Source organism: Alosa alosa, chromosome 10 (genome assembly GCF_017589495.1).
Source record: "Alosa alosa isolate M-15738 ecotype Scorff River chromosome 10, AALO_Geno_1.1, whole genome shotgun sequence".
Taxonomy (NCBI): domain Eukaryota; kingdom Metazoa; phylum Chordata; class Actinopteri; order Clupeiformes; family Clupeidae; genus Alosa; species Alosa alosa.
Genome location: NC_063198.1, coordinates 10,607,327 through 10,632,511, shown reverse-complemented (window position 1 = coordinate 10,632,511; position 25,185 = coordinate 10,607,327). Strand labels below are relative to the sequence as shown.

General features: G+C 44.2%; 1 protein-coding gene across 1 annotated transcript in view; it reads right to left on the bottom strand.

Moving 5' to 3' along the window:
• Positions 1–23,658, bottom strand: part of dnah1 (dynein, axonemal, heavy chain 1) — a 51,278-nt gene extending 27,620 nt beyond the window's left edge. The window contains 40 exon segments of the mRNA XM_048254871.1: positions 99–108; positions 327–467; positions 934–989; positions 1,223–1,400; positions 2,076–2,230; positions 2,379–2,470; positions 2,559–2,745; positions 3,079–3,165; positions 3,301–3,450; positions 3,566–3,679; positions 4,114–4,219; positions 5,100–5,288; positions 5,605–5,718; positions 6,011–6,174; positions 8,329–8,469; positions 8,811–8,990; positions 9,079–9,184; positions 9,372–9,493; positions 9,692–9,856; positions 10,349–10,561; positions 10,838–11,091; positions 11,600–11,798; positions 12,104–12,259; positions 12,534–12,675; positions 12,809–12,891; positions 13,628–13,747; positions 14,025–14,250; positions 14,642–14,835; positions 15,375–15,525; positions 18,908–19,206; positions 19,633–19,844; positions 20,156–20,313; positions 20,573–20,828; positions 21,120–21,278; positions 21,523–21,655; positions 21,927–22,083; positions 22,431–22,605; positions 22,787–22,859; positions 23,020–23,303; positions 23,568–23,658. Of these exon segments, the coding sequence (XP_048110828.1) occupies positions 99–108; positions 327–467; positions 934–989; positions 1,223–1,400; positions 2,076–2,230; positions 2,379–2,470; positions 2,559–2,745; positions 3,079–3,165; positions 3,301–3,450; positions 3,566–3,679; positions 4,114–4,219; positions 5,100–5,288; positions 5,605–5,718; positions 6,011–6,174; positions 8,329–8,469; positions 8,811–8,990; positions 9,079–9,184; positions 9,372–9,493; positions 9,692–9,856; positions 10,349–10,561; positions 10,838–11,091; positions 11,600–11,798; positions 12,104–12,259; positions 12,534–12,675; positions 12,809–12,891; positions 13,628–13,747; positions 14,025–14,250; positions 14,642–14,835; positions 15,375–15,525; positions 18,908–19,206; positions 19,633–19,844; positions 20,156–20,313; positions 20,573–20,828; positions 21,120–21,278; positions 21,523–21,655; positions 21,927–22,083; positions 22,431–22,605; positions 22,787–22,859; positions 23,020–23,232 (6,030 nt within the window). The 5' untranslated portion in view covers positions 23,233–23,303; positions 23,568–23,658.
• Positions 23,659–25,185: the final 1,527 nt, after the last annotated feature.

Below are 25,185 nucleotides of genomic sequence, written 5' to 3'. Positions count from 1 at the left end.
GGAGGAGGTTCCCCTGCCCTACCTGTAGAAGGTTCCTTTGCCCCACCTGTAGGAGGCTCTCCCTGCCCCACCTGTGTGGGAAGCTCTCTTTGCCCCACCTGCAGGAAGCTTTGCCCCAGCTCCTGTAGGAAGCGTGAAGAAAGTGAGTCCAGCCCTGTGGAGCCAGCACTGGTAAAGGGCGGGAGCCCCAGGATGCTGGGCTCCAGGTACACCATGGGCTCCAGGTACACCATGCCAGACGCTGGACACTGCGGGTCGGTGACGCCACGGCCAGGTCCCACCTCAAACATCATGGTCATGCTCTGGACAGACAATAGATAACACACACATTAAAAATACACATTGTACACCCAAAGGTAGGGGCTGCAGGGGCTGCAGGGGGCGGGATGGTGCGGAGCCAGCACTCGGTAAAGGGCTTGAGCCCCAGGATGCTGGGCTCCAGGTACACCATGCCACAGGAGGTTCCCCTGCCCCACCTGTAGGAGGTTCCCCTTGCCCTACCTGTAGGAGGTTCCCCTTGCCCTACCTGTAGAAGGTTCCTTTGCCCCACCTGTAGGAGGCTCTCCTGCCCCACCTGTAGGAAGCTCTCTTGCCCTACCTGTGGAGGTTCCCCTTGCCCTACCTGTAGAAGGCCCTTTGCCCCACCTGTAGGGAGAGGCTCTCTAACTAGGAGGCCCCACCTGTAGTGGAGGTCTCTGCCCTACCGGGTTCCTGCCCTAGCCCAGAAGGTTCCCTGCCCCCACCTGTGGAAGAGGCCCCTTGGAGGAGGTCTCCCTGGGCAGGAAAGAGGAGGCTCTCCTGCCCCACCTGTAGGAAGCCTCCTGCTACCTAGGGGAAGCGCAGAAGAGTGAGTGTAGGGCTGCAGAAAAGGGGACAAGCGGAGCCAGCACCGGTAAAGGGCTCTGGAGCCCCAGGATGCTGGGCTCCAGGTACACCGCGGGACCACGGGTGACGGCCAGGTCCTGCACCTCAAACATCATGGTCATGCTCTGGACAGACAATAGATAACACACATTAAAAATACACATTGTACACAAATAGCAAACTAGCTAAATTAAACAGTAATTTAGAAAGAATTAAACGTGTAAAAACTGAATTAATTATTGTGTAATGTCTATTTCTTTCTGCTTATTTGTAATCACAGATCTGAGTACTGTACAAATACTGTAGCAAATAAAGTTTGATAATGCACAAAAATAATCATGATGAGCCATGATCTCACATCAGTGAGCTTGATGATTTCTCCAGAACTCAGACAGAGCTTCTTGTTGTCGTCCAGCACAGTGTTCATGTTCTCGATCCAGACTGCGTCCACTGGCCCATCAAACATGTACCACTTCTTATCCTCATCATTGGAGGCCACACCACCGCGCACCAGAGAGGACAGAATGCCATCAGTCCTGCAGGGGGCAACAGAGGGCAGGAGGAGAGAGAGAGAGCAGAACTAGAGGTGATGATAACCAAGTGACTGGCCTTTGACAACAGGGTCATTCTATGTCAAATCAGATAGAGTTGTTGTTGTACTGTCTCAGATTTTGTTAAAAACTTGTCTATATCATGAATGGGTCCCAAAACCAAGGGCTGTAAAATGTTTCTGCCTTTATATTTACCCCTTGATATTATTTTAGTTTTACAGGCTGGGCTGGGCAAACGTAGTACAAAGTTTTGTCAGGCTTGGAATGCTACTTTTTAAAAATATTAATGCCCAAACTATGTCTTTCCAGATAAGGCTGTTTTGAGCATAATAATTACTGAATAAATGAAGGAAGGGAAATCTTAAAACCTTGGAATTGATTTTACAGGTCTTAGTTTTGGGACCTAAACGTTATGTAGACAAAATCTGAGATGGTGCGGCAACCATTTTCCTGGATTCTGTCTACTGTAATTTGACTCGGAATGACATAACCAACTGTTATATATGTTGTGATAAAGGATCTAGCCAAAGCAGCTAAAGAGCAAATGAACGCATTTATACTGTGTGTGTGTCTGTGAGTGTGTGCGTGTGTTTGTGTCTGTGTGTCTGTGCATGCGTTCATATTTGAATGACGCACAGCGGGCCTTGGGAAAGGGCTTACCACTCATGAGTGAGCAGGTCAAACTCTCCGTAGAGCTGCCCCATGGTGATGGATTTGGGGTTGAGCACAAACGTCTGCACCGCCTCGTACACACCACCGCTGACAGACGGCTGTCCCTGCAGAGCTGTGAGCGCAGCTCCCAAAATCATATAACACTGCCAGGGAAACAATACATCAACTCCAACACCCAACTCTCACACAGGGGACCATGCTCTTGTCAACACATTCTGGGTTGGATACCCATATCAATTTGAGGGGACACTAAGGGCATAACTAACGCTAGAACGGAATGTAAGAGCTGACCTTAGTTTTGCCTGAGCCAGGCGGCCCGACCAACATGAGTCCGTGACGCACCACAGTCGTCTCGTACAGCTGGATACATTTTGTGATGTAACCTGCGGGCAGAACATCCATGAGTTTTTGTGCTCCGGCTCTTGGCTAATCCTCTCCACCGAGGACGCTAATCCCCCCACTGAGGCTCACCATCTACGTCCTTCAGGCACTTCTTGGCGCAGACGCTGCGGATGGACTCCTCCAGCGTGCCATAATCAATGGGCTCCTCTTTGATCTTGGGGAAGAGGTCGGACACGATGCCGCTGAAGAGCTTCAGGTCATCCTGCAGGAACTTGGGCACGTTGACGTCCCGGATGGCACGCAGGCAGATCAGCTCCTGTTAGGGTCAAATCAAAATGCCAGCCTCAGAGCTCACATGCCAAAACACTGGAATGCTACATCAAGGAGTCCATAATTCAGGTTCTCCCCAGGTGAATATTATACATGAAGCTGTAAGTAGTTCGCACTCTCAAAAAAAATTGAGCTCTAGTTAAAACTTGTTGCTCCTTTTTTGCAAGACTTTGTCTAGTCATTTTGTTTCAGAGTGCAAACCACTTGCAGCTCTATTTTCACATTATTGGTTCTAATGCACCTGGAAACTATCATCTGAGCGCAACAATACTTCTCTGCCAGGTGAATATACATAACAAACAACACACACTCAACTAACCTCATTCATGTTCGGGTTCTCTCTTTTAAGGTTTCCCGCAGCAGAAATGACAGTCTTCACAGCTCTCATCCCAAAGTCATAATGATCCTGCAGCACAATTATCGGGCATCATTTTGACCCATAATCACTCAAAACACCAACCCCTGAATAATAATAACATCAAGAGTCAGACCATGTCAATGCCAAGCCAAAGCCTGCTGGCCAATGTGGCCTGATGCCCACCTGAGAGCTGAGCTGCTCGGAGGACAGCTTGAAGGTGCTGGTGATCTTTTTGGACAGAATTTTGGCGTCGCTGAAGCCAAAGGAGTAAAGGGAAATCTCTGCAATCATGGCATAGTCAGGAACCATCATGGCTACCGGTCGGAATAGGGCCTGGACACAGATGGCATAGAAAACTGCTTTGCCTGAGATGTTTCATGATGTAGCTGTCTGTCGTTTACAGTTTTCTTTACTTTTTCAAAATCTGTTAGGTGGTCAGTGATTTCACCTTTAGGTTATCCGGCAGCTCGGTTCGTCCTGCGTACCCAGGATTCATAGTGATGAAAACGGCACAGGAGGGCACTAGTGGAATCTCGGCCCCCTCAAACACAAATCTCTCTGACTTAACACGCACGTACACACACACAAACAAACATTAGTAATGCTCACACATCACACATGGTAAGTACAAACACATGGTTTTATCCAAAGCGTTACCTAAATGCTTAAAAACACAAATAAATAAATAAATAAATAAATATCACACTACACTAGGACACAGCTGTCCTGTATTGTGTGTGGAAAACAGATTTGCATTTAGTATATACAGCTGGAAAGTAATGGCTGTTAGCATTAAGTGAGTAAGTAGTAAGTGAGTGCGTAGAGAAGTACTAAGTGAGTGCTGAGAGTGAGATAGAGGGAGAATGTGTGGAGATGGAGAAGAGGAATGGCATGTGCTGGCAAACACAGTGTTGTTGTGTCACAGTGTTGCGCCTCTGTGTATGAGTGTGTGGGAGGTGGGCGTGCTGTGTGTGCATGTATGTGGCCTGAGCTCACCCTCTGCTGCTGGGCTTTCTGGATGGTGGTGATCTGCTGCGCCACCACAGACAGCACCTCCACATCGATGCGATTGAACTCATCAAAACAGGCCCATGCTCCAGAGCTGTGGCACATTAAAGTGGATCAGTTAATGTGATGTAACAGTTATAATCCATGGCTAAATATCTGACTTTATTACACGGCCCTTCATAATGCTGCAGAATGCTACATTCACTTGAATGGGCCATCACAACGTTCAGAGGTCTGATAATTCTCGATAACAGACCGTTGCTAAGTATAACAGACCGCGGTCAAGGAAAATGGGTTTTGTGCTTCTAATTCAGGTCTTTTATATTACTCCGCAACTACTGGAACTTCATTCAAAAGTAAAAGCAGGGCCCCAGCCGTGGCGCGGCTGGCTGGGGCACCTGCACCATGCGCCGGCAACCCGGGTTCGATTCCTGCCCCGTGGTCCTTTCCGGATCCCACCCCAACTCTCTCTCCCACTCGCTTCCTGTCATTCTCTACTGTCCTGTAAATTAAAGGCATAAAAGGCCAAAAAATATATATATAAAAAAAGAAAAAGTGAAAGCAGATGGTTGATCAGCTGTATTCTAAACAATGTTTGATTCAAGTTCAGCGTGTGTTGTTGCGAACTATTCGCAAAAGCCACGATGAAACGGTAACAAATAGGCTATGTAGGCTAAAGAGTCATATCGTGGGGAGTTTTTCGTTTTGGCAAGTAGCCGTGTAATAAGGTCAGGTCGGAACAAGATCCTTCAGGTCCTTCAGGTCGGAACAAGATCCCTCCGCTGTACGTCGGGGTCTGGTTCGCCCTGTCGGGACCTATTTCCCGATAATGACCGGCGTTCTATACATTATCCCTTACATGGTAGGCTCTTTAGCAAACGTTAGACAAGACATTCATCGTAAGACATTCATCATTTGTGATTTTTTTCATGTGGTGTCTTACACTCAAAATAATACATGTCGGTTTAACTAACCTGGCCAGGCCCTTGAGGAACTTCCCCATGGCCATAAAGTCCAGCTGGTCAGAGCAGTTGAAGACCACAGTCTGGATGGCCAGGGCTTTGCCCAGGTCTTTAGTGGTCTCGGTTTTGCCCGTCCCTGCAGGTCCAGCTGGGGCCCCTCCGAACTTCAGGTGCAGAGCCCCTGTGAGGGTCAGGTAGCACCTGTGTGGGGACAGAGAGAATAACTAAGGACTTCACCACACATTCGTCTCAGGTTCAAAATAGCACAATGATCAAATCAAAAGAGCAGCTGGGAGAGATTATTCAGAACTATTCTACTAACACTCCACACATGTTGTTGATTGTTGTTGATTTTTGTTGAATCAAAATGTTTTGTTGATTCCATTTTGTTATCAAGGGTTCTGAACAATGTGGCTCTGTTTTTAATATTACATCTATTTATATAATATATAATAGTGATGATGATGGCAAAATCTGTATGCAGAGGTGAGTGATTTAAAACAGGCCTCGGCGGTACCTGTCTGTCAGAGGAGTGATGACCAGGCGTCCTGAATTGCCCAGATACTCGTAACCGTACAGGAACTCCGCATTCACTGCTCTGATGTACAGGTCACCTCTGGCCCAGTAATACCTACCCAAGCACACAACACCGCTCAGCAATACTGACATTTAATAAAGGATATAAAAGAAGGTATAAATAGAAGAAGAATAAACTTGTCTAAAAAACAATTACAAAGATATCATAGACTATAAGACATTATTTTTAATATCACATTGTATCACAATGTATATAAAAAGTTATGTGTATGTTTTTGTGTATGTTTGATGAATACAGAATTCTGTCATTTTTATTCTTGACTGAATTTTGGACGTGTTGGAAGTGCACTGATGCACTATGGCAGCGGCTGGATTACTCCTCACACCTGAGCTGGCTGATCCACTCAAAATCGTTTACACTGGACACATTCTCCTCCACCAGCTTGGCAGCCACATCTTTAGCATGGACCTCAATGACGATGAGTGCGGACAGGACTGACCTCTGCATCTTAGACAGACCACCTCTCACCAGCTGCACCAGGTCTCCCAGCTACACACACACACACACACACACACACACACACACACACACACACACACACACACACACACACACACACTTCTACGCATCAATATGCATCCAGTTATCATTTTTTAATGTGAAACCTGATTTGAAATTACAACCCCAAAACAGAAAAAGTTGGGACGTTGTTTAAAATGTGAATAAAAACAGAATGTAATAATCTGCAAATCTCTTAAACTCATATTTGGTTGCAAAAAAGACACAGACAACATATGCAATATTGAAAATGACAAATTTGTCTATTTCATGGAAAATTAAATGAAAAAAGAAAACAAAAGGAAGAATGTTTCACAACTAACTAGGGTAACTGGCAACACAATTGGGTATGAAAAAGAGCAGCCCAGAGAGGCAGGGTCTCTTAGAAGTAAAGATGTAGGGGTATTCATCCCTCTGTGTAAACCTGTGTGCACAAATGATGAAACAATGTAATTTTAATGCTTCTTCACATGAAATTGTGACATATTTAAGGAGTTCATCATCTACAGGACATAATATTATTAAAACATTCAGAGAATCCAGAGAAATCTTTGCAAATAAGGGAAATAGCTGAAAAACAAATTGGATGGCCGTGGTCTTTTGGACCTCAGATGGCACTGCATCCAGACCTGTTTCCAGACCTGCCATTGTATGGGCTCAGGAAAACCTCTGATAACCATTGTCTATGTGCCCAGTTTGATACTCAATTCAAAAACTGCAGCCAAAATTGTAACAGCAAAAATTGTATTGAGACATGATACAAAAAATACCACCCTCTTATCTGGGCCTGAGCTTGTTTAAAATGGACTGAGGTAACGTGGAAAAAGGTCCTGTGGTTAGACCAATCAAAGTTTGCCATTCTTTTTGGAAATCATGGACTCATCTGGGCTAAAGAGAAGAGGGCCTATCCAAGTATCCAACCTATCCATTACATTACATTTAGCAGACACTTTTGACCAAAGTGACTTACATATGTCAGCTATATTACAAGGGAACACCCAACTTGGGGTTAAGTGCCTTGCTCAAGGTGTGGAAGAATTGAACCGACAACTTTCAGGCTAGTGCCTAGCCCAGCTCATAACCATGACCACCGCCCATCCAACTTGTTTTAGTGCTCAGTTCGAAACCCAACATCTATGAAGGTGTGGAGGAGCATTAGTGCCTACAGCATGAGCGTCTTGCACATTTGGCAAAGCACAATCAATTCTGAATAATGTATACAGGTTTTGAGCAACATATACTGCCATCCAGGTAAATAGTATTTCTCCATAGAGGAAGAGTCCAGGTGCTAAGATGGCCTGTCTGCAGTCCAGATTTGTCAAATTAGGTGCATAATGGAGTGAAAAGCATGACTAAGGATACCCATACTGTTGAGCAACTGAAATCCTATATCGGGGAGTAATGGGACATCATTTCATTCTCAAAACTCTAGCAAATGGTCTCCTCAGTTCCTAAACATTTACAGAATTGTGTTAAATGAAGAGGTGAAGCAGTACGGTGGTAAAAATGCTCCCGTCCCAACTTTTTTTGAAACATGTTGCTGGCATCAAATTCAAAATTAACATATACTTTCCATGAAAGAGTCCAACATTTCATGTTCAACATTTCATGTGTTGTCTATGTCCTTTTTGCTGCTAAATATGGGTTTATGAGACTTGTATATTGTGACATTCTGTTTTTATTTGCATTTTACACAATGTCCCAACTTTTTCTGTTTTGGGTTGTATGTTAAATTCCAAGATCCTAGTTGAACTGGACCAGTAAAATAACACTGAAACATGACAACAACTACAACATGCCCCTGACACCAATGTAAATCTTTAACCAGTAAAAGTTCTTTGTAATTCCAGCACCCAAACCACTGTCTGTCTCAAGTGAATGATTCATTGAGAGGTTCAGTATGCTTGGTTCAACACAAACAAAAAGGCATTGTTCCTTCAACTGGTGCACTCATTTGAGGACCCAATAACAGTTCAAATACCCTCACCAACATACTCCATGTTTTGTACACAAAATGACATAACGAAACACAACATACACATGCACACAAACACACACACATACACAAACATGCAGTGCATGCTGTTTTAGAGTGGTGGCCGAAGGCCCAACTGTTTGCGAGGTGACTTCCATAGCATGACATACCTGTGCCTGCAGCTGGGGGTAGAGGCGGCTGGCCAGATCACCCTGCTCTAGGGCCTCAGACACTTCTGTGGTCCAGAAGGTCTGACAGCCCGCAATGACCACCTGGCCCGGCCATGACAGAACCCACTCAGTACGGGGTTGCTAGGAAGGACAGAGACAGGGACATTATTTGAATGACAAATGCAATATCTATCCCTGCTATGACCAGCAAACATGTTTATATATACAGTATACACTACCGTCAAAAGTTTGGGGTCACTTAAAGATCTGCCATTTCTTTCTACAGCAGTCAAGAACCCTTTTGCAATCATGTAAGGACATAATGTAATCTGAAAACTGCTGCCCTGATTAAAAAAAAACAATGCAACTGATTTGAGCTGGTATTCTGTCTATAATAGAGTGGAATGGAAATTTCTAAGTGACCCCAAACTTTTGACCTGGTAGTGTACATATGCAGTAATTTATATATTTTGCAGTCAGACCCCTGGGTATGCAAGTAGCGAGCGGTGGATGTTCTCCCTCAAACTGGCCTTCATGGACCTCTCCACATCCCTCAGCCAGTCCTCCACATTCCCAGATGGCTGCACGGGGTTCACCAGCTTGACCTCTTCACCCTCCCCTGAATACATGTGAGTGATCAGCAGGTCCGACTGGAACTTCAGCTGTGGGCGCAAGGGGTTTGACCAGTCAGGCTACTCAGATAGTGTAGCGAGAGGAAGATTAATTGCATTAGAGAGAGTGGAGGCGTACCCGTGCGATGTTCTCAAAGCATTTACGCAGATGGGGCTGCACAGCGGTTGGGTCTCTGGTCTGGGACAGAATCTCCAGGAGCTCATCATCAGACAGGAAGTAGAATCTGAAAACAGAAAATACACAAACACACACAAACACAAAGTTTTTTTTCTTTTTCTAAAACCTTCAACCTAGACCAAAAAGAAGGCATTCCCTGTGTAAATATGGCCTGATTCATGAACAAAATGTGCTAAACATATGTGTTTGAGAGTTAGCCGTCATCTCCTGGCTGCCTACTGGGGCTAATTTACCTTGGGAAGGATCCACGCTTGGTCTCCAGATACTCGCTCAGGCCTTTCTGTACCATTTCCAACAGCTTGTTGCAGTCTCTCAGGCTGTCCAACAATCGAGTGTCCGGGCACACCTCAATCACCTAAACACGTATGCACACACACACACACACACACACACACACACACACACACACACACACACACACACACACACACACACACACACACGCACATGCAAGCACACGCACACGCGCACACACACAGAGAAAAGTTTCTTCTCTCATTCTCTCAAAGTTTCTTCGCTCACTTCTCTCATAGTGCCTAACCTTTGACCTCACCTGGCGCTTGTCGTTTGCCATCTTCATCACCTTCCTCCAGGTGCGATCCATCGTCTGGTACCTCTTGCCCTCCACGGGCAGCTGGCGGTTGATGTCATCGGAGCTGAAGATGGGCTCCAGGTAGAGCCAGGAGCGCTGGCAGGTCAGCCACTCCTCCAGCACATCCTGTCAGCAGGGAGCCAGAAAGAAGATGGATGGATGGATGAATGATCAAATGAAGGGATGATTAAATAGATGGATGGATGAATGAATAAATGAATGAATCAATGGATGAATGGATAGATGGATGGATGGATGGATGGATGAATGGATGATCGAATGAATAGATGGATGGATGAATGAATGAATTAATGAATAGATGGGTGGTAGGATGGATGGATGGATGGATGAAGGGATGGATGAATGAATGAATGAATAGATGGATGGATGGATGGATAGATGGATGAAATTATGAGTGGATGAATGACAGGATGGATGGATGAACAGACAGATGGATGAATGAATGATGGATAGATGGATAGTTGGACAGATTAGTGGATGAATAGTGAAATAAATGAATGCACAAATGACTGAATCTTTATCAAGCCCAATTAATTCCACTGCCATAGTAAACCTACCTACAGGTGTGCTCACAGCATTTGGATGTGCATTCAGTACCTGTGTGATTCTCAGCTTGCTCTCCCAGGTGCTGATGCGGTCCGCAAAGGGTTTCTTGTAAGGCGAGAAGGACATGCTCTGGGTCATGACGATGTGGTCATCCAGCAGCTGGGAGGCCTCATCGGGACTCTTCAGGATATAGGTGCCTGTCTCCTTATAAGAACACACATCAAAAGCCACCGTGGCCCACTCCTTCTCCATTTTGTCGAGGGCCTATGAGTGAGAACACAGGAGAAAGTATCACATAAAAGTACAGAAACAATGTTTACATCTTGAGCACCTGGGGCATCTTGGTATATGCACAAGTAAATCATATGGTCAAACGTGCTATGTATAATTTAAAATTAAAATAACAACAAAATGTGAAGAAACAACCATTTCCACTTAATGTCATAAAAGCCAATGCTCAATCACACACAGTCATATAGTTACAAAGCCAATTGGTTGTGTAGACAGTTTCAGATCAATTTTGACACAGTGAGGCCTTACTTGTTCGATGGCGTACTCCTTCCCAGCCACCTCTGCCACCAAGGCGATGTCCTTGACGTGGTTCTGCAGGCCCATCTCCAGGCAGCGGGAGAAGGTCAGGTTGGCTTTGGGCTGGACGTTCATCTTGATTTTCTCGGACAGCACCTTCCAGTGGCGGCTGCGCATGCCGGGGTTACGCAGGCCCTGAATCAGTGGGATGAGCGGAGTGAACTCCTCGATCTTCCTGCGGATCTCCATCGCCACGTCCAGACAGGCTGTGGAAGGAGTGGGGGGGTCCGGGGGCATTTGGAGGATGGGCAGAGAGGGAGAAGAAGAATGGTGCCATGAAGGGGGCAAATGAGAGACTGTTAGGGACCTTCTTATTCAATCACATTTTTTTTTTTTTTAAGATTTTATTCAATCACATTTTTCATATCTGTAAATTATTACTAACCTTTTTCTGTGTGTGAACAGATATGTGTGACAAACTACCAGAGGTGTAAAAGTCCGGCTTCAGAAAGTGAAAGTCCTGCCATATATCTACTCTAACCATTCACTAAACCGACTGATTCTAATTGGCACAACTCCTCAGACAGGTAGAGCAGTTAATTAGTGAAAACACGCATGCTAAGTGCACAGGTTAGTGCACAGAACCAAAGCATGGTAGGACTTTTACTTTGTGAAGCCGGAGTTTGGCAAACTACACAACATTTTTAAGCAAAAAAAAAGGCTTTGGAGTACACCAAGCTCCTCCACTGTGTCATGAGCTTTAATGGTACACACCAGGGATGTCCTTGAACTGCTTGACACATTTGTGCATTGTCTTAAAGGCTTCATTGACGCTGCGCTCCAGCTGCTCTGGGTCAATGATGGACAGCGGGTCGGTCATCCAGCTTTCGTGCCAACGCAGCCAGTCCGAGGTGGTGGACCAGAGATCCCGGAACGGCTGGAAGTCCTTGGTCAGCTTCTGCAGACGGTCATACTGGGCCACAAAAGGAGGGAATGATTATGATGTTGGAAACCATAACATACGTCATATAAGAATGCATGCACATCTATATATTACAACAGGAGCCGGATACTGAACAATGCAAAAGAAAAAGAAAAAATATCCGCACACTGTCTGCTTTGCTCCTAAAGGGGATTTAATGGAGCAACATTTCTACTACTCTGGTCTTCCTCAGGTTGCTTTGATGTACCTGAGGAAGACCAGAGTAGTCGAACTGTACCATTAAACCATATAGTCACATACTGAGACTGGAGAGTTCATCTCATCATGGCTCTTACGTTGGTGACGGGAATGTTAAAGAGTCGCTCGCGGTTGTTGTACAGCGATGCCATGGCCTGGGATTCCTTCAGCTGTTTGCTGACACGACGCACCTCGTTGGCCACCTCATGTGCCCGGGTCACGTCCGTGTAGCCTGAAAATCCAGCCACCAACATCTGGAACAGACAGGAGCAAGAGGTCAGCAAGCCTGGAGGAAACCGGCCACTAGAGGGCAGAGTGGAGCCACAGGGGGAGGAGTATGAGCGGACAGTGGATTCCTGGAAGAACGCCCTTGCGGATGTAAAGGAGCTTGCATACTGCTCCAACAAACGGCAACAAACTCCAACAAACACCAACAGTTGGGTCAGTGTGGGCCGGCCGTTTGTTGGAGCAGTGTGCAAGCTCCTTAATTCTGAGTGGTTACTGTAGATGCTAAGAGGCGCGACTAACTTGCAGGGAGTCCAGTCGGTCCTGGAAGTTGTTCTGGTCGACCAGCTGGATCTTGTGGAAGCGCTCCTCATCCTCCACGTGCTGAGCGGCCACCGCCTCCATCTGTTTCTCAATCTTGTGGGGCCAGGCCATGGCTGTCCACCTAACACAACAACCAGCTCTTAGCTTCAACTCATCAGCATCGACCCTCCACAAGCCCACTTTGAAGCTCTCTCTCAAAGCCATTTCAGTCTAAAGTCATGCCATATATAGATATGGTAATTAGAGTGACTTACTTAGCATTGAAATCCTCATTGGACAGGCTGTAGAAGAACGCGTCAATCAGCTCATAGTCAGACATGGCTTTGGATAACACCTCCTACAGGTGACATAAAAGGAATATTTTCTGCAATACCTCCAATACGGAAAAGAGTCAGATTGGTTTGAAATGCTTCAACAGGTTGGTTTGAAATGTATTAGGTCCATGCAAACATAAAATACATTCAACAGAGATGCAAAAGAGTCCAATCATGCAACCTATAAATATCCTGATAAGGCACACCTTGGGTACTAGTTTGAATGATGGGCAAAACACAAAGTCTTCATTTTAACTAAGGCTAAATAAGTAACTAGGCAAAATGAATTTGCTAATTTAACACCATGGGCAAGACCTTACCCACTGATGAGTCAGCTCAGCGCATCCACATCAAGCAAGACAACATTGTTTGTTGATAGGTTTTGTTTGTGACAGATTTTGTTTGTTGATAGGTTTTGTTTGTTGACAGATTTTGTTTGTTGATAGGTTTTGTTTGTTTGATAGATTTTGCACTTTGCCAACCATTAAATTAGGGCCCCTTGTCATTCTCATCTGATAGAAAATCACCCCATTTTTTAAGAGACTTAACTCCCTGAAAGCTCTTGGGAAAGACCTTCAGAGACAACCCCAAATCCTTTAGTAATGCATGTGTCACAGAAATACACAAAAAGTCTCACCTCAACATCACCATCATTTGGCCGTCATTTGCAAAGTTTACCCAAACACAACTCATTTGTACTGTATTGTATTTTTCTAACTGTGGTGTGAGGCTTGTGGGTCACTCAGTGCTGTGTTGTACCTCGTGTGCTTTGAGTTGCTCAGGGATCTGCTTCATCCATTCTCTCTGCTCCGTCAGATCCTCTACACTGTTGGGTTTCTCATAGAGCTTTCTGCTGATGGCCTTGCATTCCTCACAGGCCTAGCGTGCACAAACACACACACACACACCATAGATATGTGCAATCAAACACAAACAATATGTGCAATATCACACAACCACATCAGACACACACCCACACACAATAGTTCAAATGTATAAGTAATTAAAATCAAGAAAGACTGGCAGAAAATAGACTGGCAAAACACGCAAACACACACACACACACACACACACACACACACACACACACACACACACACACACACACACACACACACAGCAACAATTGCTGTTTACAGAAACCAGTATTACTCACATCTTCCAGTTGCTTGCCTAGTTTCAGTGCCAGCCTGTCCAGGACAGCATTAGCCAGAGCACGCCGCTTCTTGGACAGGTTCTGACGAACCATCTCCACACTGACCAGGAAGGGCCCGATGATGATGGAGGCTGGCAATGATTGGTCCAACACCTCCTTCTCCTTCAGGTGCAGCTCCACCTCCCGTTTCACCTCCTGGGGAGTCTGCTCTGGCTGGCTGTGGGCCCTGGGTGGAGGGAACACAGCAAGAAGTCACAGTGACAGGATGTAGAGCTATCCCAAATCAATAAACCACTTTTATTAATAACTAGCTAGGTATATGGCACTAACTACTCAATTGATGCATCTTAAAGGAAAAGACTCATGTTATATGGTGAAGAGCAAAGTCATGAAGCATGAAAGGTCAAATCAAGTTGAGAAAAAAAACGCATATAAGGCTGGTTTCCTGTACATGGATTAAGCCTAGTCCAGATGTCCATTGAAGGCTCTCTGTTAGGCCGGGACTAGGCTTAATCCATGTACCAGCCTATAGTGTACTCTTGAGCTTGTCAGTTTGTCAGTGCGTTAGGAGGAGCTGTGTTCTTGTGGACATGGCTGGTAGATGGCGGGTGCCGTACCGGAGGAAGCTCTCCACGTCGGAGTTGTGCAGCTCCAGGTGGCACTCGTACTCGCGGGCGTAGGCTCGGAGCGGAATGGTGGCCTGGCGCAGCGCATGCCTCACCCGCTCTCGCAGCTCCTGCACGGCCGGCTCCAGCAGCCCCACCGACTCCAGTAGCGGCGTGCCACTGATGAACATGCTCGTCATCACAAACTGCCAGAACCAGGAAATCAACACCATTGTCGCAAAAATCACCTTCTCTGTCAAGTATGATTACACTTACAGTACAATTATAAGTTTATAAGTATTTAAATTATAAGTAGACAATCAGAACAATGCCAATGCTCATTAAGAATCCTTTAAGTAAGTATAAGTATATATACACTCTTTTGATCCCGTGAGGGAAATTTGGTCTCTGCATTTATCCCAATCCGTGAATTAGTGAAACACACTCAGCACACAGTGAACACACAGTGAGGTGAAGCACACACTAATCCCGGCGCAGTGAGCTCCGTGCAACAACAGCGGCGCTCGGGGAGCAGTGAGGGGTTAGGTGCCTTACTCAAGGGCACTTCAGCCGTGCCTACTGGTCGGGGTTCGAACCGGCAACCCTCTGCTTACAAGTCCGAAGTGCTAACCAGTAGGCCACGGCTGCCCCTGTTAAAGGAAAAGAAACACAATATATGGTGATATCCTTAAGTAAATTGCTATGTAAGGCCACTTGCGGCTCTGAGCCTATATCAGTATCTCACCTTGTCTAACTGAGGGACATTGTGTGTGGAGAGAATGCCCTTGTCAAAGAGGTTCATTATGGAACTCTCAAAGTTCTCCAGTGGTGTGCTGTAGTGAGCCCCTGTCTGGTCAAGAATGAGGTCCACCAGAAACAGAGGGCTCTTTTTGGGCCTGCAAGAGAAAATAAAAAATCACATAAAACATCAAATAAAACATCAAATAAGAGCTACAATAGAGCAGAACTGTGTTAATTTCACTGACATATCACAATGACAAACAGTTGTAAAAAAAAACTATTTTTCTATGTGAAGACATAGACCGTAACTAAGTAAACATCCTCTTTTGATGAAGAAAACTCAGACCAAATGTTCTAACCTGATTGTTACAAATCAAATAGGCAAATTAAATCAATACTATGCAGTTCAATACATGAATTGATGTTTATTACACCAGGCAGGGATGTGACGGAGGTTCTAACCATAAACATGCATGCAATGATGTACATTTTGCCAAGACTGTTCACGCTCACAATTGGATAATGTAAGCTGGAAAAAACATGCAGTCTGACAGAGGAACAGTAGATAAAATTCACCATGTGTTCATTATTTGTGGATCCAGGCATCAGAACGCTATTTTGTTAAAGCATGCTGTCTGCTTGCTGTCTGCATCCAGGTTATTTTGAGCAATGTTGTCTGATAAAATGCCACAAGGCAAAAAGATACAATGGGTACACATGCTATTTATGGAAAATCACTCTACAAACATTTCTGTGACCTGTTCTCTAACCTTGAGTATGTTCCAAAACATTCCAGTGTAAAGCAGTCAAAGCAAGGCTTAAGGGGACCCAATGTAATGATACCTTGAACCATCAATCAGACCGTGTTTATCATAACCAGAGAGATTAACGCTGGAAATAGCCCTCCCTATGTGGGAAGAAGTGCTTTCTTTTTCCTTGTGCAGCATTCAGCTATATTCACTACACAACATGCTACAAATATCCTGAATTTCAATAGAGAAATTGGTTAATTTGACATCCATTTCTCCGTCGCTGTCAATATTGTTTATTTGGCAAGTTTCTCATAACACTGTCAGCCCTTAAGGTGCAAATGTTTCTGTGGTAAACTAGTGGCTACATGAGTTGACAAAGACCAGATGACAATTACAACATGGAACGCTAACTATGTTCAGCTCCAGCTATTTTTTCCAGGCCAAAGTACTCTGTAACATTTTTCAAGTACTGTTACTGTGACTGTCAATTAAAGCTAGTTCACTTATGTAAACTGACAATACCTTTCATCATCCAAATCTCACTACACCAAGGCCGCAGTCATGATGTCAACATTGGGGGGGACCAAATCTGTGGTGGGGTCTGAGGGACCCCCAAACAGAATTTCAATAAATTTCCTACCATGCAAAAAATATTATTAAAAATCACAAACAAGTCGTTAGTTAAGTCAGTCAATTAGGGTATTCCAAACTTTTGACGGACATAGGCATGGCATGGATGGATTATGAACCCCTGGGCACAGATAATGAGCCCCTGGGCCCCCCTCCTCCAGATAGAGGGGTCCTGAGGCATTCTCCCATGGAAGATTTTTTTTTTTAAATGACCCTTTAAATGATGACTTCTGGGGAGTTTTGTGAAAAGAGAAGGGTGGAGAAGAACCAACTTCACACAGAGGCTTGGGCTTCAGGGCCCCCTGAGCTCTTGGGCCCAGTAAGCCCATTCAGTAATCCATCCCTGGACCTGTAGTATGACTCCATTTGTCTTCAAAATGTATACTTTAAATTACAAACTAGAGTATCTTTGTTAACCTCTATATTACAGAGAATGTGGTTCTTTGACTTATTACTTACACCTGAAGATTTTTTTAACTAAGGCTTAGACTCATAGGTTTGGCCTAATAAGATTTTGTCTTTTAATTTAGATTTTATTATGCTGGCAGCTATTCACACAATTTTAACATATGCAAGATGCAACAACCATTTCTAAGAGGCCTATAAACGGCAATTTCTGGCATTACTACTAGCATATGAATGCATTAGCCTATTTATGTTGAAAGACATGTGAAAGAAATGAATGACACAGGCTTGCACAAATTCCTACTTTAAAATAAAACGTTTCACTTTAGCTATCATTGCGAGAATAGGCTACAATATGGAAAATGTTTCAAAGTTCCCTTTGAGTCTGATCAGCTCCTAAAATGTATGGGATTTCCTTAGCCTGTGCTACACCTTTCCAACAAGTTTTGTGAAAATTGTACCGGTAGCTTTTGCGATATTGTTGACAGCCCTACCTCACTGCAGTAGGGTGCAGTAAATGGAAGCTTTTGATAGCGCACGCCACTAACGAAAAACAGAAAACCACCAGGACAAACCACTCAGGGGTGTAGGCTACTCTGGAACCATCACTAGGTCACTAATTTGTGCGTTATTTACGTTGGATTACATTTCAGATGGTGGTGCGTATTGGTTTCCTGTAGGCCTTCCTGTACGTTTTTTTCTTTATTTATTTTGCTATGTCCGTATATTGGGGGGGTACATTTTGGTCATATTTGAATATTGGGGGGGGACACGTCCCCCTCAATGTCTATGGTGACTACGGCCCTGCACTACACCTAAAAGAAAACAGGTACATAGCAGGATATAATATGACCACCGCACAGTGCTGCATGTACTATTCAAAGAAAATACATTTATAATTTATAGAATATAAAAAATAATAGAAAATGAACTTGTTTCCATCCCCTACTCCTGGAACTCATTGTAAACCGCAACTCTTACATGCTCTACCCTTGGTTGCTCAATGATTGTTGAAACTCAAATTTTTCCTCATGTATACATGTCAACTTCACTTGTTAACATTTTGTACAAAAATATATGTGTTATATGCGTACAGTCATTGCCATATTATCTACAAGATCACAAACTTATTTCGCTCTATCTTATACACTATATCATTAAAACAAGTCTGCAAACAACAGACAAAGTATTCTTTGGTGACACCAACATGTATACTAACAGTCAAAAGTTTGTACACACCTACTTATTAATTGGTCTTTCTTTTTATACCTGTAGAAAAAAAACTGAAAACTCAAAACTATGACGCAATCTTGGGTGCAATGGTTGACGCGCTATTCCACGAAAACTGCTTTTGGTTGCCCGAGTCTTCGAGAGGGCCAGTGCAGTGTGTGTGTGTAGCCCCCGGGAGCCAAAACCCGCTATTTCTTATCAGCCAAGTTTCAGTGTCCCTGGAATTGTCACTCAAAATGGGTGGAAAAATTAATAAATAAATAAATAAATAAATAAAACGAAATTATGACAAAGTATAACGCTGTGGTGCTGGAACTGGTCATCATGATGAGCACTGGTAGAACACCAATTTACAGTAGAGAGGGTCAGAGTGTGTCACAGTGATAAGAAGCCAAACGTACCTACACAAACAGTGAATAAAGATACAATACAATACAATACAATACAATACAATACAATACAATACATTTGGACCTTTTACACAAAATGTAACACAGAAAGGGCAGAATTTGGGTCTCACTTGTAGGGGCTGTGGATGAGGTCTCCAACCCAGACCATGTCCTGCGGGCAGTGCAGCACATTCTGGCAGGTGTCCAGCAGGAACTGGGAGAGGCTGGCCAGCGAGTGCTGCACCAGGAAGCGCAGCGAGTCCTGCAGGCCGTAGCGCACCTGTGACATGAGGCAGCACATCTTGGACATGCAGTAGACCTCCCAGCGAGACTCCTTCAGACAGAACCAGCCGGCCGCCACGTCCCTCAGGCTAGAGCGGATGCTGTTGCACAGGGTCGTCACCCACGAGTCGCGCAGGAACAGCTGAACCTGCACACGTCACGACGGGCCACATCGCGAGAGAAATAACGCCACATACAAATTGGATTTTGTGAGCAAATATTACACAGAACATTATGAACTGCAGCTAAAGTCTGGTGCTGCAGCCATCCAATTAATGGGCAAAATCAGTCCTGATGACATACAATGACATGGAAATGTTAGGAAAATCTTGCTATTTGTGTTCAATCAATGATTTTGTTAAATGTAAAGTAAAATGGTATGTTCATGTGTAAACAATGCACGTTTTAGTATTTCAAAGGATAAGCTTTATGTTTTGCTTTGCTTTTATAACAGTAATAATATAATATATAACAGTCCAGCATAAATGTTTAGGTGCACTGCATCGTGGTATACATGGTGTGTGTAAAGACACCGATGCTATGTGAGCACCGTGTGAACAGCCATGTAGGGTACCTGTGCGTGCGTCTGTGACTGAGCCAGCTCAAACTCCTCGAGCCGCAGGACCTTGGTGAAGGTCAGGTGAAACAGGCTCATGGAGGCCACCCTGTTGCACTCGGCGCGCACTTTAGACAGGGCTGAGATCACCTCAGGCTTGGTCAAGAGCGTGTTGAAGGTGAATGCTGCCCGGTTCTTCTGAAAAGGGTACGCAGGGATAGACACAAACCCTACAGATCCCACAGAGAGACACAAGATGATATAGTACCCTCCAAGACAGGTCAATCCAATTAAAACTCACGCACCCATGCACGCACACACCCGCACGTGCGCGCGCACACACACACACACATGCGCACTCACACACACATAAACACACACACACACACACACACACACACACACACACACACACACACACACACACACACACACACACACTACTTTCACTGGCCCACCTTCTGAGAGCTGGATCAACTTAAATCCCTTGCTATCTTCCCCTCTATCTATCTTCAACATTCCTTCCCCCTCGTTGACCCACCTCTCTCTGGCACGGTCTCCGGCTCTCTGTGCGGAACGGTGATATGGGAGAACTTCTCTGGGTCCTCTTTCACCACTTTGTCAAAAACCATCCGGTTCATGGTGCGATCATATGCCAGATTAATCTCACTCTCCATCTGGACCACACATTTCTGCAGCCTGCAGTGTCCAAAGCACAGTGCTTGAATATATTAACATTTATTAGGTGCCATACATACATATAGGCCATAAATCAAACAATATCTATACAACAATACAGAATATTACAAATTCAAATATAAACATGCATTTTATAACTATACACAGGTATAAAGGCTCTGATGCCAAGCTTCAATACATAATTCATTATATATAATTATAATTATTATATTAATACACTAATATATCAGTTAATTGGAATAAACAGGGGCTAACTCACAACTTCAGCTGGAGGCCTGGCGTGGAAAGTGCGTGTTTCTTGATGCGGTTGAGGCTGTCCTGACCAAGACAGGGCATGCCCTCCCAAACAGGCATGCTGTCCACTGCCAGGTGATAGAACAGCAGGCCCTCTGTGTTCTCCCTCCAGCGCTGGGCGAACAGCACCCTCTGCGCGAACACGCGTGGGTCCTCAGCACTGAATTGCACCTGGATCCTGGGGACCCAGTACTGACCCAGAAGGACTGGGGGAGAGCCGTCTGTGGTGGAGTGACATCAGTGGCAAAAGGGAAGAGGAAATTAACATGTTGATGAAACAGTGACAGCTATATAGACGTAAAATCAAGACATGGTCAACGTTTGCTAGGGCACTGTCAAACAATATTCCACTCTTTGCTGTTAAATGCTTTGCCATAGCCATGTAATGTAGTGTGGGTAGTTCTGCATTTTTACAAAATTATCATTTTCTTCCCTTAATGTCATTTGAAAAGGGCCTGAAAAATATAAAATGGCACAGTGCTGTATTGCAAGAGGCAGGGTTTTGGCCTTACCTTTTGCTCTCTCTTTTGACTTTAGAATTGGCTTCCCTTTGCTGTCCCTCATTCTGCCATTACGGTCCACCTTATGAACCAAGTAGAGCTTTTTCTCCATATAGTAGTCTAAAACTCCAACAGAATGCCAGGAGTATGTCACAGATGGACTTCTTAAGTCTGCAACAGAAATAAATCCAAAAAGGGGATTAAGCAATTACACTGAAAAAAGATGAGAAGATAAAGACATAAGGAGATTGGAAAGACATTGAGAGCGTGACAGTGAGAGCGGAGAGAGAGGAATTAGTCTGTCATCATTTTTAGATATATATTTGCAATTACACTATGACCAAGCATGCAAAACATCCTTGGGAAGAGGACTGACTGCATGCTCCATGGTTCCAAGTTTTAAAAGCAAACTTGCCATTTGGAATCTTGTCATAGTTGGGCAGCAAGGCTTTCGCAGGAACTGGCTTTCTCTCAGTGGACCCTGGTTCGGTGCCTAAGGCTAGCCAATCCTGAGGGGTGCGGCAGTCGAACTCTTCGTTGTCAAATATCTGGGGAGTGGACCAATCGTGCATGCAATCACAAGCACAGTTTCAAACAGTTCTCTTTAGAAAGAAAAAAAACTGTGACTGGATATATAATTTCTGACAATGGGGTTTAACCGCACCCATTAAATATTAAGTGCCACGATGATTACCAACATAGATAAAGCCATCTCCTTAATACAGTTATGAAACTTCATAAAACTCCTGTGCTGTGGCTTATGGCAGACCTACTGTTAAACATACAAAACATAGTTGCAGTCTTATCCATTTCATGTACCTCCAGGGGCAGGTAGTTTGACACAGAGAGAGCAGGGCTATTTGGTTTGGCTGGGCTCTCCACATTGCTTCGGTGTCTTGGGATTAAGAGGTTGGAGTTAATGCCCTTTTCTGCCAACAGCTCAGAAATGTCCATGTTAACATACTCTCGCCTCCGTCTGGAAATAGACATAGCCATCTCATTAAATAAATGAAGGAAAATAAGTAGATAAATGATGATAAAGGATGATGTCTAGGTGTGTTACAGCTGCCGAATTGGTGAAGAATGACTTTCTGGAGGAGATTAGAATGATAAATTGAAAATGTGACGGTTTGGCGACTCTAACAGAATGACTGCATGATCAAGGTGATCTGGAGAAAGGGTACAGGGAAGCTGTGGTTTGGGGCAAGATCATGTGTAACTTACACACACACAACAGACAGGGAAAATTAGGCCCATAATCTCTAATTTGTACCAAGTGTATTCATTTCATAATGACTCATAAACCCAACCCCTCAACCTCACCTTTCGATCTCTATCTTGCGAGGCAGTTGTCCACGTTGGCACTGGTAGGGCAGCTGCACTTTGGCAGTGTAGCCTTGGGAGGAGAAGTCTGTCTGCTGCAACTGCTGAGTGGTGGGGCCATGCTTCTCTTTCTCCACAATGCTGTGCAGCTCCGGAGGGGTGCAGAAAGTCGCGACTGAGGAACAAAGCAATTCCCCGCGGATGTTGAAACAATGTGCACAGACTACTTGAATGGAAATACAGAGCACTGAAGCAGATCAAACATACACAGACCTCCACGATTCCTCTGCATATTGAATAAATCAGAAAAGTTAATGCAGACCCAGTGCAAGTAAGAAACTTGGACTTAAGATTACCGTTTGGGGTGTTTGATTCATATCCTGCTTGGCACAGTAAACTCTGCTGAGTCTGTGGCCCCTGGGTATAAGACTGCAGGAAAAAGTAATTACAAGTGCTAGTAAGAGGTTGAAGTAGAGAAAATGAAACTTTATTATCAATGTGAATAAACGTAATGTCAATGTAATTTCCATTGTGCATGGCTAAACAAATAGGTATGATTAAAATAGGAAATTGCTCTCATTTGCCTTACTATAGCTACCTGAACTCGAGGCTTGGCAGATGTAGTGATGAGTTCAGAGTAGAAACCCTTTTGCTCAATTAAAGGGTACTTTCTGACCGGTGGAAGTCTGCCCCTCTGTGATTGAGATGGGGCATGTTTGTACTCTGAAGATTTACTGGAAAGGTGGGGCAGAGATACTCCAAACCCATGAAGATGGCTTTGTTTCTCCAGTCTTGAATCCATTCTCACATAGTCGTCCAACGAAGACTTGTGATAGAACTTTCATAAGAAAGATCATATGTCGTTTCGTTGACCTAGCGTTAACGTTGGGAGAATAACAGATCTTTTGCAATGTTGAAAGCCAGGCTGTCCCTAATAGTGTTACGGTAGGATATAAGACAAGTCAGGGTTGTTTTCAAAGCTGCAAAAAACAAGTTATGACAAGGTTGCTAACCTGTTGCAGATTTCAGCTAATGTTAATTAACGTTACAGAGGCGCGTTGGTCGCTTGAAAGAATAATGAAAAATAGTTCGTAAAATTAGCTAAATGTAGCACCAAAAAATGTACAAATATTATACCTCTAATTAGTTGGGATGGGCAGCTTTCAAATTTTCATTAAAACTGAATTGACTTCTCAACTTCTTCCTGTCTTCCTGAAATCTGTTACTATGTAAACTGAAGACATAGCAACGGTTGTTAGGACACTGTTTAACAAGATTTTCAAGCGCTGTGCTCTCAAATCTCTTCTGTTAAATGCCACGCCACGGCAATGTAGTGTGGGTAGGTTTGCATTTTTACTGAATGAACATGTTCTCCCCTTAGGCTACATACAGTGTAGATTTCCTAAGTTGTTTATGAGGCGTGGGTTCATGGGTTATTTTTGTGTCTGGATATCCCTTTATTTTACTGTCTGACAGGCACTCACAGATTTATGCACATACACAGGCACTAGGCAGTGCACACAAGTTTGTGCACACACACACACTCACACAAATGTGCCCACAAACACATTTGCGCACGCGCGCACACACACACACACACACTCTTGATGTGCACACAAACACATTCACTCACTCACACTCACACATACACACTGAGACAAACTAAAAATGTAGGTAGCCTACTGTATTACAGCACAGTGTAGCCTACTTGTACAATGTGGATACAGACAAATATGTTTTTAGTCTTTAAAGTATAGCCTACTTTGTCTGTTGTCACAGACTTGTCGAAACAATATCTTTGTACAAAAACTGAACAATCTTTACATAACATAAGCAAACATTTTAGTTTCATTGAGCATTAATTTCATTTGAATCATTGAGCAACCAAAGGGCTTGCTGCTTACAAGGAGTTGGAGTAAGAATGGAGAGAAGCTGAGAAGCGTGATTAATTTTCTTCTAATAGAACATGCAGCATCATTCGTCCTACTACAGTAGGCCTATGTATTGCTATGTGGTACATCTAGTTGAAGTAAGTTTAGGAATACTACTTTCACCAATCATAACTAAATGTGGCAGTTTTTCACCCCATCCAGCCCCACCCCTGCTACTTTTTCAATGTCAAGACTATAGTCAAAACAACATTCTTTGGCCTTTTCATGGTCAGCTCCTTATTGGGTTTGAGCACCTGGGTTGTGGATGATGTTAATGATACCACTGATAATGGCAGTAATGATGACCTAATACACTGGTTTGCAACTTCAACCCATCACTCCTGTCCTGTCTTTTACTGCATGAGTGTTTTTCAAAAAGAGATCATCACTGACCCATGAGCACCTTGAGAGGGATCCCCACACTCCCGGGTCACAAGGTTGAGATATCCCCTTGGTTCCCATGGGAGATCACAGTCATTACACACCTGAAGAGCCCCCTGCCAGACTGCCTGAACCCTCTGCAGCAAACGTCTGCTTGGCCAAGCGTTCATGACTTACTTCATGTGTCTGAACTCACGTGTCATTGGTAAACACCACCATTCCTGAGGCCTGACTTAGGGGCAAGAGCTCAGCATCTGAGTGAAGTTAGAACTTAAGAGCAATGGCATGCGCCTTTGGACTTCACATTGCCTTGGTTCACATCAGCATTAACCAACCGAAAGCAAGACAGTGAGGACATTACTGAGGAGCTGGAGAGACAGAGGGGAGACATATGGTGAATGAATTGAATTAAAAGGCCAGAGGCATGTGGACTTAGTAAAAGG